This window comes from Mobula hypostoma, chromosome 8 (genome assembly GCF_963921235.1).
Source record: "Mobula hypostoma chromosome 8, sMobHyp1.1, whole genome shotgun sequence".
Lineage (NCBI taxonomy): Eukaryota > Metazoa > Chordata > Chondrichthyes > Myliobatiformes > Myliobatidae > Mobula > Mobula hypostoma.
In genome coordinates this window covers 141,452,902-141,464,803 of record NC_086104.1, presented here as the reverse complement: position 1 = coordinate 141,464,803, position 11,902 = coordinate 141,452,902, and the positions used below count along the sequence as shown (strand labels likewise).

Sequence of the window (11,902 nt, the reverse complement as noted above, 5' to 3'; positions counted from 1 at the left end):
GTAGAAGAACATCTTCTATTTATATTAAAACGCGTGAAGGCGCTGCTCGCACTATCTATATGAGGTTTATATAGCACGAATTATCTATTATCACATGGCTCCTTGACTGTACTTGTGTACCCTGTGCAGTAGAACTCGTACGGGTACACCACTTACAAACTTCCAAACAACGGGGCGGCTGGTTGTAATGTACGCTCGGCGCTAAGCCGCTCTCTCTACTCGGGATAAATTGATGCTGTTCAGCTGGTACTTGACTTTTGAACTGTGTACCACGGGAGGTAACTTCGTGCAGAGGTGGACAATTCCCCGGTAAGCAACCAGCCACTTATTGAAAAGGCATTTGTACAACTACTCAATCTAATCAAAGCTGCAAGTACAAAGTGCATCTCGTGGAAAAAAAAACAAGCGCCGTACGTTGGGTGGGCAGAGAGTTTCAGAGACCTCTACAATGGTTCAGATTTGAATTTATGAAACTGGAGGGATTCATTGTGCGGCCCCGGGCCAGGGAATGTTTCGTGTTGGTCTCCGAAGCGATAAATTGTCCCAATAAATTGTTCCCTTTTGGTCCAAATGTGGAAATCTACTCTGATACTGTTGTCAAAGAAGTTCATGGAAATTAAACTTTGCATTAGATCTGAGAAGATAAGTTCAACTCCGCACGGATTCGCAGTTATATTCATTCAGTCCAGAATAGCGAAAGATAAGTTATTCCCTGGATCCGATAAAGGTTAATAAAATAGATAGGGGTCGTAAAGGACACTTCGAGAGAGGGAGAGAGAGAGAGAAAGACAGAGACAAGCAGAACGAGAGACCGAGTGAGAGATAGACAGATATAGAGAGCGAAAGACAGAGAAAGTGAGAGAGGGAGAAATGGAGAGGAGGGATTGAGGTTGGGAGTGGAGAGAGAGAGGGGGGAGAGAGAGGGGGGAGAGAGAAAGAGAGGGGGGAGAGAGGGGAGAGAGAGAGAGAGAGAGGGAGAGAGAGAGAGAGCACAGCGCTTCCCCTTCCCAACTAGCTCAGCCACCCTGGTGGTAAAATACAAAAGTTTCCTCAACTATCTAAATTAATCTAAAATCTTAAACTACGTAGATATATGTAACCACCATTTCTAGTTGTTACGAACAGTATAAACCAGCTAAAATGCCATTTAGTCAAGGAATGGCTCCAATGTAATGTACTATAAGACCCATTGACAGGAGGTCCCTCTCGCCCTGTGTTCCGGTAAGGCCTATAATTAGATCTCCGGTCCGGTTTATTGACCGTGCCCAGTTCTGTTAATACAACGACATTTATCCGTCCACCAGATTTTACATCACCGGATCACGGCAACATGCAGGGGTCAATCGGCTCATTGAGAGCATTCCACCATTCAACAAGATAATGATTGGTTTGTGACCGAATTCTGCACACTCCCCGCATCTGTTGAGCTGTCAAACTCATACTTAAAATTCGCAGTCGATTCCCCGTCACTTCTCACCTATGGATGAGAGCCCCGAATCTCCGCCACCCTCAGCACGAACAGTATTTCCCAACTTCAGTCCTGAAACCCCGGCTTTAATTTTCAGACTATGCTGCCTAATCCAGGCCTCCCCGACCAGCAGAAACAATGTCTCTCTATTTCCCTGTTGATTCCACCTCACAATCTCTTGAGCATTTCAATCAAATTATTCAGAATCAGGTTTAATATCATTGACATATATCGTGAAATTCGTTGTCTCAGAGCAGTAGTGCAAAGCAATACATAAAAAATATAAATTATAATGAGGTATATTTTAAAAATAAATTAAATAGGTAATGCAAATTTAATTAAATCGAATTAAAGTGAACACTAGATTGCGTCATCCCTCTTGGTAATGTAGCTTTCGGGGTGAGCAGAGTTCTGGTAATTCTGAGCTCTAAATCCTTTCTCGAGATTGTTTAATGTCATTTCCAGTGTACAAGTGCAAAGGAGAGCGAAGTATTTGTTTCTCTGGACCCGATCCATCACAATGAAAAACACAATAAAGATTAATACATTACATTCCTTATATACATCGATTGACTGTATGTCTATAAAGTGACGCTAGGCACAGGAGTGTCTGTACATAAGGTGACGCTTGCAGAAAATGATAAAGTAGTGGTGGTGGGGAGTGTAAAGGGGTGGGTTAGTGGGTGGAGGTGTTGATCAGCCTCACTGCTTGGGGAAAGCAACTGCTTTTGAATCTGGCGGTCCTGGCGATGACGTTACACAGCCTCCTCCCTGATGCGAATGGGACAAACAGCCCATGAGACTGGGCCAATATATCCTTCCCAAGGAATATAGCCTAGATCTGCTCTTGGGGCTGCAAGTGGTCCAGACTGTATTTCATATAACTGCATTTCGCTGGGTATAGAGAATGGGTTCCTGATATCTTCTGCGGTTATTTTCACTATCTTCCTATAAATTTTGATTACCTGTACACGTGCATATTGAATTACACTGTATCTGCAGAGCATCGCGTTGGAATTGCACTATTTACAAATACTTGCCCGGGGATTATGTGCAGAGGGGAAATGAATCGAGAGTTGAGGCAAGGACAAGGTGCGGAGGTGTAATAAAATCAATTGCGGCCTTAATTTTCGGTGGAGTAGGAAATCGGGAATAGCCTATTCTTGCTTCTCTCGCTCGTGTTCTTACCCGACTGCTCATTGATCCCTCTGCCCTTCTTGTTCTCGAAGATTTTCCAATACATATTCTCAGTGTATTTACCTGAAAATGAGGAAGGGGGGCGGTGCTGGAAATCAGAAAACCATTAAGCATCGCTGGCGAAAGGGTTTTGCATTGTGCAGGTCTGCAGATCTACGCCAAAGGATGCCGGTGACGTCTAACAGAACCTATTAGAAAATTGGGGTGCCTAGTTATGTAAAGTGATTGAACAGACTAGGATTTTTTTTTCTCTCCGTAAGCCAGGGAAAGTTAGTGATACATTTAGTACCGATGCTTAAAACTTGAAGTGGTTTTGATAGAATAGAGCAAAAATTATTTTACTGGCATAGATTCAAAATGATTGGCAAGATAAAATGCAAAGTTACTGAGGAGGGCTTTCTTTTGCCTCACGGTTTGCTATGACTGCAAGGGGCTTGGAACCAAATCCAGTTGTGCATTTCCCTTCCGGAAAAGAATTGGATGAGTACTTAAAAAAGAAAATGAGTCGTGGCTCTATGGAAAGCGCAAGGGAAATTGGACGACTTAGGTAGCTCATTCGAAAAGCCAGTCCAAAACTGATGGACTGAACGGTCTTCAGCGCTGCGTGACTCGGTTACCAGGCAGAGCTTCAGCGCTAACTCGTTCACCCAAAAGCACTGCGCATGATCAATGATATCATGAAGCATAACGTCCAGCTAAAGGTTGAAGGTTAATAATTCAGTATCGTCCATGGAATAATTCTTTCTTTAAAGAATTTATACTGCGAATGGTTGACCAGGTGCGGCGAACCCCTGACAACACTCAACCCACGGCACCTAGAACAGTAAAGTGAGCCACCCTCCTGCTACTTCGCGGCAATTTACACTTGGTTGGTCTCACTGCGTGGTAACAGGGAGAGCCATTTTGATGTTGTCTACGGGTCAGAGCACCAGAGGGTGCAGCTCTCGGCGCGCTAGGTGGTTCGCCTCGTTCAGCAAACACCTCCCACGAAACCAGCAAACGCCGTTGTATTAATCCGTTCTTCTGCGAAACCATCAATTTCAAAGACTGGCATCTTCTCTTGGCACCGCGCCCTTCTCTCAGCCACCGCACATCAGAACGAGCGAGAGCTTCTTGTTTTCGGAACGATGACCCGGCAGTATGACAACACCAGCAACAGATTCCTTCCAAACAATGGCGTGTTTAAGTCTAAAGTTCCAACAACATGTTTTGCTCCTCAGTCAATCCAAAGGTTGAGGAACATGACATCACATTTGAAAGTATTCCCAACACCTCCCCTCCCCGCCCCCCCCCAGGAATAAACTTTTAACGACAGCTGTACATTGTTGAAGTCTGAACAACAGCCGAGCCGGGAGCAGTTATCTTTGTGATTTTGGACATCCTTTGTACACTTACACGGTCAATTTCAGTACAATACGATAGCCGTGTATTTTAAAACCATGATAGCTGGAATTAACAAAATCATGAACTGAAATAGTGGCATAATTCAATACGAAGTGTAGTCACATTCTTAGTCCCGGACTGCGAATCAATGAACAGAAAACTCCAGCTATGTTGCCCGGTTTAAATATTTGCAACATAGCAGGTCGCAACAAGCAGCACAGGTTATGTGCCCACGTCTTGCTGCAGCCTTAATCCACGTGCAGTGCAAGTCTATGAGAAAATACAGGGCGGCACTGCATTACAAATTCAAATTGGGCTGGATTGTGAAAGGTCTGGAGTTGAGGAGAATTAAGGTATTGACGAGTGAGACACGGAGTTGTGGCAGCTAGAACTTCTCCTGTCTGGATTCACTCCGACAGCTGCTCATTCATTGACACCCATTTGCACCAAAGCCTCACGAGTCAACTGTTACTGGCAGATCATCCAGCCAATGGAAGACGGCACTGCTTTGCGATGTTTCGACCACCGGCTCTAAATTACCAATCGGTGGAACGCATGGCCGGTATTTCCTCCTGCCGGTTGCCATCAATCGCTTCCTTGTCTCCGCCCACTCCTCCACCTCTCCTCCTCGCCCGCAACCCCTACCACCACCCCCACCCCCACAGCCAACCTAACTCGCTTTCGTCCAACCCCACTACTCTCTGTCCAAATGGACAGCAAAGGGGAACAGCCGTCTCATCGAATAGGCCAGGAAAAGGCTGTGCTTTGGAATTAGCGGCTGAGATTAAGGGGACCAGAGAAGTAAACCAAATCAGGGATAAGGGGTAAAAACGGGTCCTTTCATTCTAACAACCTGCATGGACCATTTGAAGGCTGATTTTTAATCAGGAGACCTTGCCCCGGTTCAGCCTGGTGTTAGGTACAGCATGGCAGCAACTTCCCTCAAGTCACTGCAGACCTCAACTGGGAATAATAGTTCTTTCGGGATCAGGCATTTAGCTGGTACGCCGAACAGCGAAAGTGGAGGTAAGGAGGACAAAGGGGGGCCAAAACTACAGCTACGTTTCGCAGAATTACATACAATTATCTTAAGTACGTAATTCTTTGTTTTTAAAAAAATAACAAGGTTAATGCGATTAAAGTTGTGCTGACTGCTACTTGATCGAGCAGCTTGCTTCGCGTGTATGCGTTTTAAATTAAGATGTGGCCGTCAAGAAGAAATGTGCTCCAGGATGTTCTATCCTCATTTTGTTCATTTGATTAAATGAAGTTAGCAACACTAAAATATAAAATACTAGCACACGGTTCATACACCTCGATCTCAACTCGTGAATTTTATACGACAGAAAGAATCATAAGGCCGTCACAGTTTGGAAAACAAAGTAAATACGAGGAAGTTTTTGTCTCACAAGAGTTTGGCATTTTTTTCTCTTGTTACCATTTCTTCGTTTGATCTATAATATATTATCTATAGTATAATTCTTAGCTGTATATTATGACCGGCGTTGGTACATTAGATGTTCATATATAGTAGAATGTTGGAATGTAGTGGTTATAAAATACTAATCCTATACCTGGTCACAATGCACCAGACACAAATGTAAAGCACCATCCTTGATGATCATATATTAAAACTAGTTACTGTGTTTTAACTGTAGTTGGGACATACTAACCTGAAGCACAAACGCTATGTATAGTATATAACACGGACTCCACTCATAATATATCAAACTCGATCAGAAGTTTTAGCTATTAACACAAGGCGCTAAAACTCTAACTGATCACAACAGTTTTGCACAATTTTTGAGGAACAGCAAACATTTCACAAAACAACATTTTACAAAACGTTAATGAAAATTTGCAGTTATGTACAAAGGTGTAAATGAGATCATTTGTGAACCATTTCAGTTCAAATAAACAGCCAAACAATTCGGTTCCATTGACTCCCAAATTACAATCCGACCCCCGCGCCTTCCAAGGAAACAAAATATTCAGATCTCCGATGCAATTTTTTTTTTGAAGTTTAAGAATTTAATGCAAATATCGTAAACTCGAGAAGGGCAATCGAAGAAGAAATGCTACTGACTTTATTACTTGCAAACCATAAGCAAACGGTAAACCGTATCTCTAACCGTACACAGAGACAAGGAGTTTATCATTTTTAGATTGATATGTGTACTCACCGAAACACCCACATCTGAATGGTTCAAATCGCCTGCAAATTAAATGAAACATGTCAAGAGGGCTTATCTCAAACTAGAATTAAAAACTGGTTCGAACAACATAAAATATCGCCTTTAAATCTACTTTAAATTTTACTTTTACTCCTCTCCCTTGACTCAGACTATTAGAATCGGAGATATTGTAAAGGGGTGGACTGCATCTGGAATTCCGTCGTGTTTCTAATCTATCAACTTTTGGAGGAAACATCATATTTTCTTAACTTCACGCATCCCAACACTGAACTGGTTACACTTTCAAGGACACCACAATTCATGCTCTTCATATTTATTGTTTATTTATTTATTATTATTAATATTATGTTTTCTCTCTGTTTTGGTATTTACTTGTCTTTTGCACATTGTTGTCCGTCTTTGTTGTGCGCGGTATTTCATTCTTTCTGTTGTGTTTCTTTGTAGTTACTGTGAATTTCCGCAAGAAAATGAATCTCGGGGTAGTATATGGTGATATATATGTACTTTGATAATAAATTTACTTTGAACTTTGAACTTTGAAGTCGAAATCGCCCAGGAGTCTGCTATTGAAACGCTACAAATCCGGTGTAGCTGGAGTTTACCTGAAAATATCTTCGCCAAAGCTCTATACATTGCTAAATAGCTGTCTTAGCTATTTAATGTCCTGACAGTAGTAAAAGCTGAACAAGTCAGCGATGCTCTGGATATAAATGTATTTGGCCCCATTATTTAATATACTTAATGATTTAATATGGTAAACTGAGCCATAACATCCTCTGAAGCGTTTACCAGTGATCTGACTGTGGTAACTGTAAAAACAACGTAAAGCGGTATTTCCCAAATATAGATAATTATATAACGTTTAAAATGAAACAGTTTTTTGCTGTTTCTGTGTTTTGTGACTGGTGCTTTATTTTCAACAAAGGGGGAGATTTAACACTTGCTCAGTTGTCTCTTGGTGTTTTTAACTCCCTGCAGGAGAAAGCGAGCAGCTCCGCCGATGTAAGTCAGACGACTCCGGCTCCGAGGATAACTCCGCCAAAAAGAAGCAGCGCAGGCAGAGGACGCACTTCACCAGCCAACAGCTGCAGGAACTGGAGGCGACCTTCCAGAGGAACCGATACCCAGACATGTCCACTCGGGAGGAAATAGCGGTGTGGACAAACCTCACCGAGGCTAGGATCAGGGTAAATGGACGCACTTAAAATTCTGCGCTGAGTCGAATGTAGAGTTGAGGATTTTTTAAAATTGTAGCAATTTCTGTTAAGTTGAAGAATTTGTGTTAGTTGTGACTGATTTTGAGCTGTACGACTGACATTTCAAAGTATTGGTGTTTGGAGCGCAACCAAGTTGAGCTAAATTCAAAATTAGTATTGATCTCCTATACAAGTGAGCACGCAGGGAATGATTTAAACTACTCATCTTTCAGACGTAAATAAATCCGAGAAGTCTACTTAAGGAAAAAATGCAGTCTAAATTCTGTTCTCCCGAGGTGACAATATTCAACGCGGAGCGTCATTTAATCTAAAAGCCACGGGAGGTGTAAATCAAGTCTGAATATAGTTGTTCCTCAAAGCTTATTGCCGAGTTTTTTTTAATGTAATTGCAGTTGGATAAAGATTACTTCCCGGTAAAGCGTTAGCGTGTGCTTGAGTAAAAATTGCGCTATCAATGTATGTAAACTTGCAAACTTACATCGACAATGAATATTTCTGTTAAATGCACTTGCACTTCTGTGTCATAAATTCGGTTGCAAATCTTGAACCAGAGAACCAATGCTACAAAAACTACCGGCTGTTAAGATGCACTGTTTGCAATATACTGTCCTGATTAAGGGTCTCGGCCCGAAACGCCGGCTCGTTATTCCTCTCCATAGATGCTGCCAGCCCTGATGAGTTCCTCCAGCATTTTGTGCGTGTTACACTGATTACTACTTATGTTCTTTATTTTAATCCCTAAGGATTTATACATTGCAAATAAGCCTTTGTTTTGCTCTGCACAGGTGTGGTTTAAAAATCGTAGAGCGAAGTGGAGGAAGCGGGAGCGCCACCAACAAGCTGAACTATGCAAGAACGGGTTTGGAGCGCCGTTTAACGGGCTGGTTCAACCCTACGAGGACATGTACTCCGGGTACTCGTACAATAACTGGGCCACCAAAGGACTCGGCACCAATCCCATCTCCGCCAAAAGCTTCTCCTTTTTCAATTCCATGAATGTGAACTCCTTGTCATCGCAAGCCATGTTTTCCACCCCCAGCTCGATCCCTTCCATGACAATGGTCCCTTCGGCTTTACCTGGCTCAGGCTTAAATAATTTGAACAGCCTCAGCAGCCCTTCGTTGAATTCAGCGGTTGCTGCTTCTCCCTGTCCCTACGGATCTAGCTCAAGCCCGTACGTATACCGGGACAACTGCAACACCAGCTTGGCCAGCCTCAGGCTTCGAGCCAAGCATCACTCGTCGACTTTCAGCTACGGGCCGGCGCAGAACCCAGCCCCCAACCTCAGCCCCTGTCAATATGCCGTGGATCGACCTGTATAAGACGAACTTCGTGTTTTAAACGGCGCGTTTTAGGGCGACCGCATTTGTGTGGGGGTTGAGTGAGAGGAAGGGGAGGGGGGGTTATTTCGTCTCTAATCCACAAAGTTAATTAATAATCAATGCTGTCTTCCCGAGCTAGTCAGATAATGCGAAAAGACGCGGTCAGAGACTGAAGAATGCTCCTCTAGCTGGTCTAAAATATGGTCAGTAATTGTTTCCATCATACACAACCAGTGTTCTCCAAACTATCTCTGTATATTTTGGCTAAGTCAGATGTTATTTTATAAATTGCGAGGAAATGCATAAATATTCACCAAATCCTAAAGACGCAAATCCCCGATTAGACCGCACTGACATTCCTCGGATGGTACCTAAAATGTCTCCTCTAATCTCCTCTCATCTCACAGAGACAATCACTGCCCACCGCCCCGCACCCGCACCACCCCTCCCCCATCCTTCACCCCGCTCTCCCGGACTTCTGTCGAGGTAGGGAGGGGAAATGTCTAAATGATCCGGATATTGATTTCCTGTCATGTCGCTAATAGACAACGACCAATGAAATAAACCCCGCCATTTTCAATAGACCAGGGCATATCACAATGGAGTGCTTGGCGATTTTGATACAAAATTTAGTCATAGGCTGAAAAGTTTCCTCAAGATCTCGTATTACTGCAAAATCGTAATTCAAGTATAAAGAGGAATCTTTTCATAATCTGGGATATATTTTGAAATATTACTAGACTCCCTGAAGTGTTTGATTATTTTCCTACAAATAGGACAGTTCGAAAATGAAATGAACCTGTTTTTAGTATGTTTATATACTACCATTTTATCAGGATTTTATTTTGACTTGCTTTTGAACAGTTACATCGCAGTTGTGTTGTTTATTAGAGTTAATTTAAGCATTGTAGCACGTGTCCGCCTGTTGGTTGGAGAACTCCTGGTTTAATAAATCGATAAGACACGGACGCGAGTGGGAAATGCCAACTGTGCGCTTAAGACCGAGCCGAGGTAATGACCTGAAACCCCTGCTCGTGGGTCAATGCAAACTGATTGGGTTGAATTTCCTGCGAAAGAGAGCCGAGATGTTAGGGTTGCTTGCGGGAGCCAGCGGTATGTTGAACACCGCCGTTCGTTGGCTGCTATAGATAGAACCAAATGCAGATTCTTTTTTTTTTGCTGTTATCTAATGGGGCGTTGAATAGTGGTCGGATTAGTAGCTTTAAAATTTTACTTGGATGTTTTAGGCTTTGCAAACGGCAACAATTTACCGTGACGGGGACCTTTGGATAAGCATATAGTTATTGAAGATTAGAAAGGCTATTTCTGCCTTTTTGAAAAATGGGGTTAGAAGATACAGTCGCCTGAGTTTTACTTTTATTTTTTCCCCCCGATTTGTTCTGGGTTCCATATCTGCAGGTTCCACGGGTGAAAACAATCGGATTCAGAGCAAGGGGACAGTCTGAACCGGGAGAGGGGCTCGGCGCGATTCCTACACTATCTTGGGAATGGCGCAGATCTACCTTTTCTAAGTTGTTTTAAAAATACTTCTGCCGTGAGAGAACGAGTCCAATCCGTGCGATTGGGGGGGGGGCGGCTTTCCAAAGAAGGGAATGTTTGGGGCCGGGGAAACCTCACAAAAATTCGATTGTAGATTGGAATAAACCGAGTATTTGACTCACATTTTTGAATGATTGGTTCTTTGGCTCCATTCATATTCCTTTTACATTAATGTATCTCCCACTCTTTGTTTTTATATTTATGTAGTTTGAACTTTCTTTTAAAAAGAACACATCAATTATAATAATAATTGGTTTCTCAATTTAACGACAAACACTTCACAAAATAGAAAACAGCTACCAGAAACTTTAAAAGTAGACCCGTTTGTCACTTTTACAATAACAGGTTGGAATTATGATCAAGAACGTAAAATGTAGAATCTTTTTGCAGCCTCCCACCTCCACATTATCCGTACCCCGCCCTTTTAAATCCCCTCATCAATCTCCGTCAAATTATCGGAAATTTATACAAAAAGCTCTCTGGAACTGAACGAATCCCCAAATTGGGCAGAAAATTACTGGTACTGTAGCTTCTAATAATGTTTTGTACACATGGCGTATGGTAGCTCCGCGTCAGTTTCATGAAGGATTTAGTTGAAATATCGCCTTTGAAAATTTGTCATTTAAGTTATATAATTGATTTTCTTAGAGTGACCCAACATTTAGATGACGTTTAAATTTGTTATTTAAGTTATATAATTGATTTTCTTAAAGTGAGACAACATTTAGATGACGTTATGCAAGGACACCAGACTGTAATATTTAAATTACAAATCTAGAGAGTAATTTTAATAATATTCAAAACCCACTGGGGTGTTTTAAAAATATCATTCCTTGGTACAAAGGTTGATTGAACAAACCTCAACTTTCAGTGAAACCCTACCTTTGAACTATGATCCTAGTGCGTAGTTAATGCGAGGGCTGGAAGGCGAGGAATCCGAGTGACCATTGCCCTTGTCTGACCGATCTCGTCACCCTACCTCTGGGATCTGGGCCTGAATCTAAACACAATGAGCGAAGGAAGTAAGCATCGATTTAAATCGAAGTTAATTTTACTTCTGGTCAGAAGTGCCTGATATGAAATCTAAATCTTGTGTTCTTACTTTGATTGAAGCTTTGCTTTTTTTTTGCTGCAGTTGAGCCGGAATCAATTTGCAATAGCTCGCACCCATTCGTTAAACTTTCCTCATAACACCCTCGCATTTGCCAAAGAACATTCACAATTATTTTAAGGGATAAAGGTCAATTTGTGCTTGTACAACAGCGTTATCATATCGTGCTATTAGGTAATATCGAGCAGAGATGAGGTAAACCGTGTTGCGTCCAGAGGCAACACGGAGCAGCGCCGAGCAATCTAATCGCATGATAGGTGACTGAATATCAGATACCGTTGACCCTGCTACGATTAGCCATGCCAGTTACAACCCGTGCGTCCAAAGCAACCTCTGTCCTTTGCAATTGATAACAGACCAAGGAATTAGTCACTCTAAAGACAGCAGAGTTAGTTAATCTCGCTCCAGGAAATATTGAAATTACATAGGATTGAGATGCGAGGGCAATG

At 42.3% G+C, this 11,902-nt stretch overlaps 1 protein-coding gene across 1 annotated transcript; it reads left to right on the top strand.

Annotated features, from left to right (window-relative positions):
- Positions 1–4,717: 4,717 nt before the first annotated feature.
- Positions 4,718–10,412, top strand: LOC134350279 (pituitary homeobox 3-like). The gene is made up of 3 exons (XM_063055314.1): positions 4,718–5,074; positions 7,222–7,430; positions 8,246–10,412. Exons 1-3 carry the CDS (start codon positions 4,975–4,977, stop codon positions 8,780–8,782), a joined length of 846 nt encoding a protein of 281 aa, XP_062911384.1. The 5' UTR covers positions 4,718–4,974; the 3' UTR covers positions 8,783–10,412.
- Positions 10,413–11,902: the final 1,490 nt, after the last annotated feature.

Bases quoted from the DNA above. Each gene is read 5' to 3' on its own strand.
- LOC134350279 (XM_063055314.1), top strand. From the start codon at position 4,975: ATGGCAGCAACTTCCCTCAAGTCACTGCAGACCTCAACTGGGAATAAT. The intron at 5,075-7,221 runs GTAAGGAGGACA...AACTCCCTGCAG, and splicing joins GCCGAACAGCGAAAGTGGAG to GAGAAAGCGAGCAGCTCCGC. The intron at 7,431-8,245 runs GTAAATGGACGC...TGCTCTGCACAG, and splicing joins TCACCGAGGCTAGGATCAGG to GTGTGGTTTAAAAATCGTAG.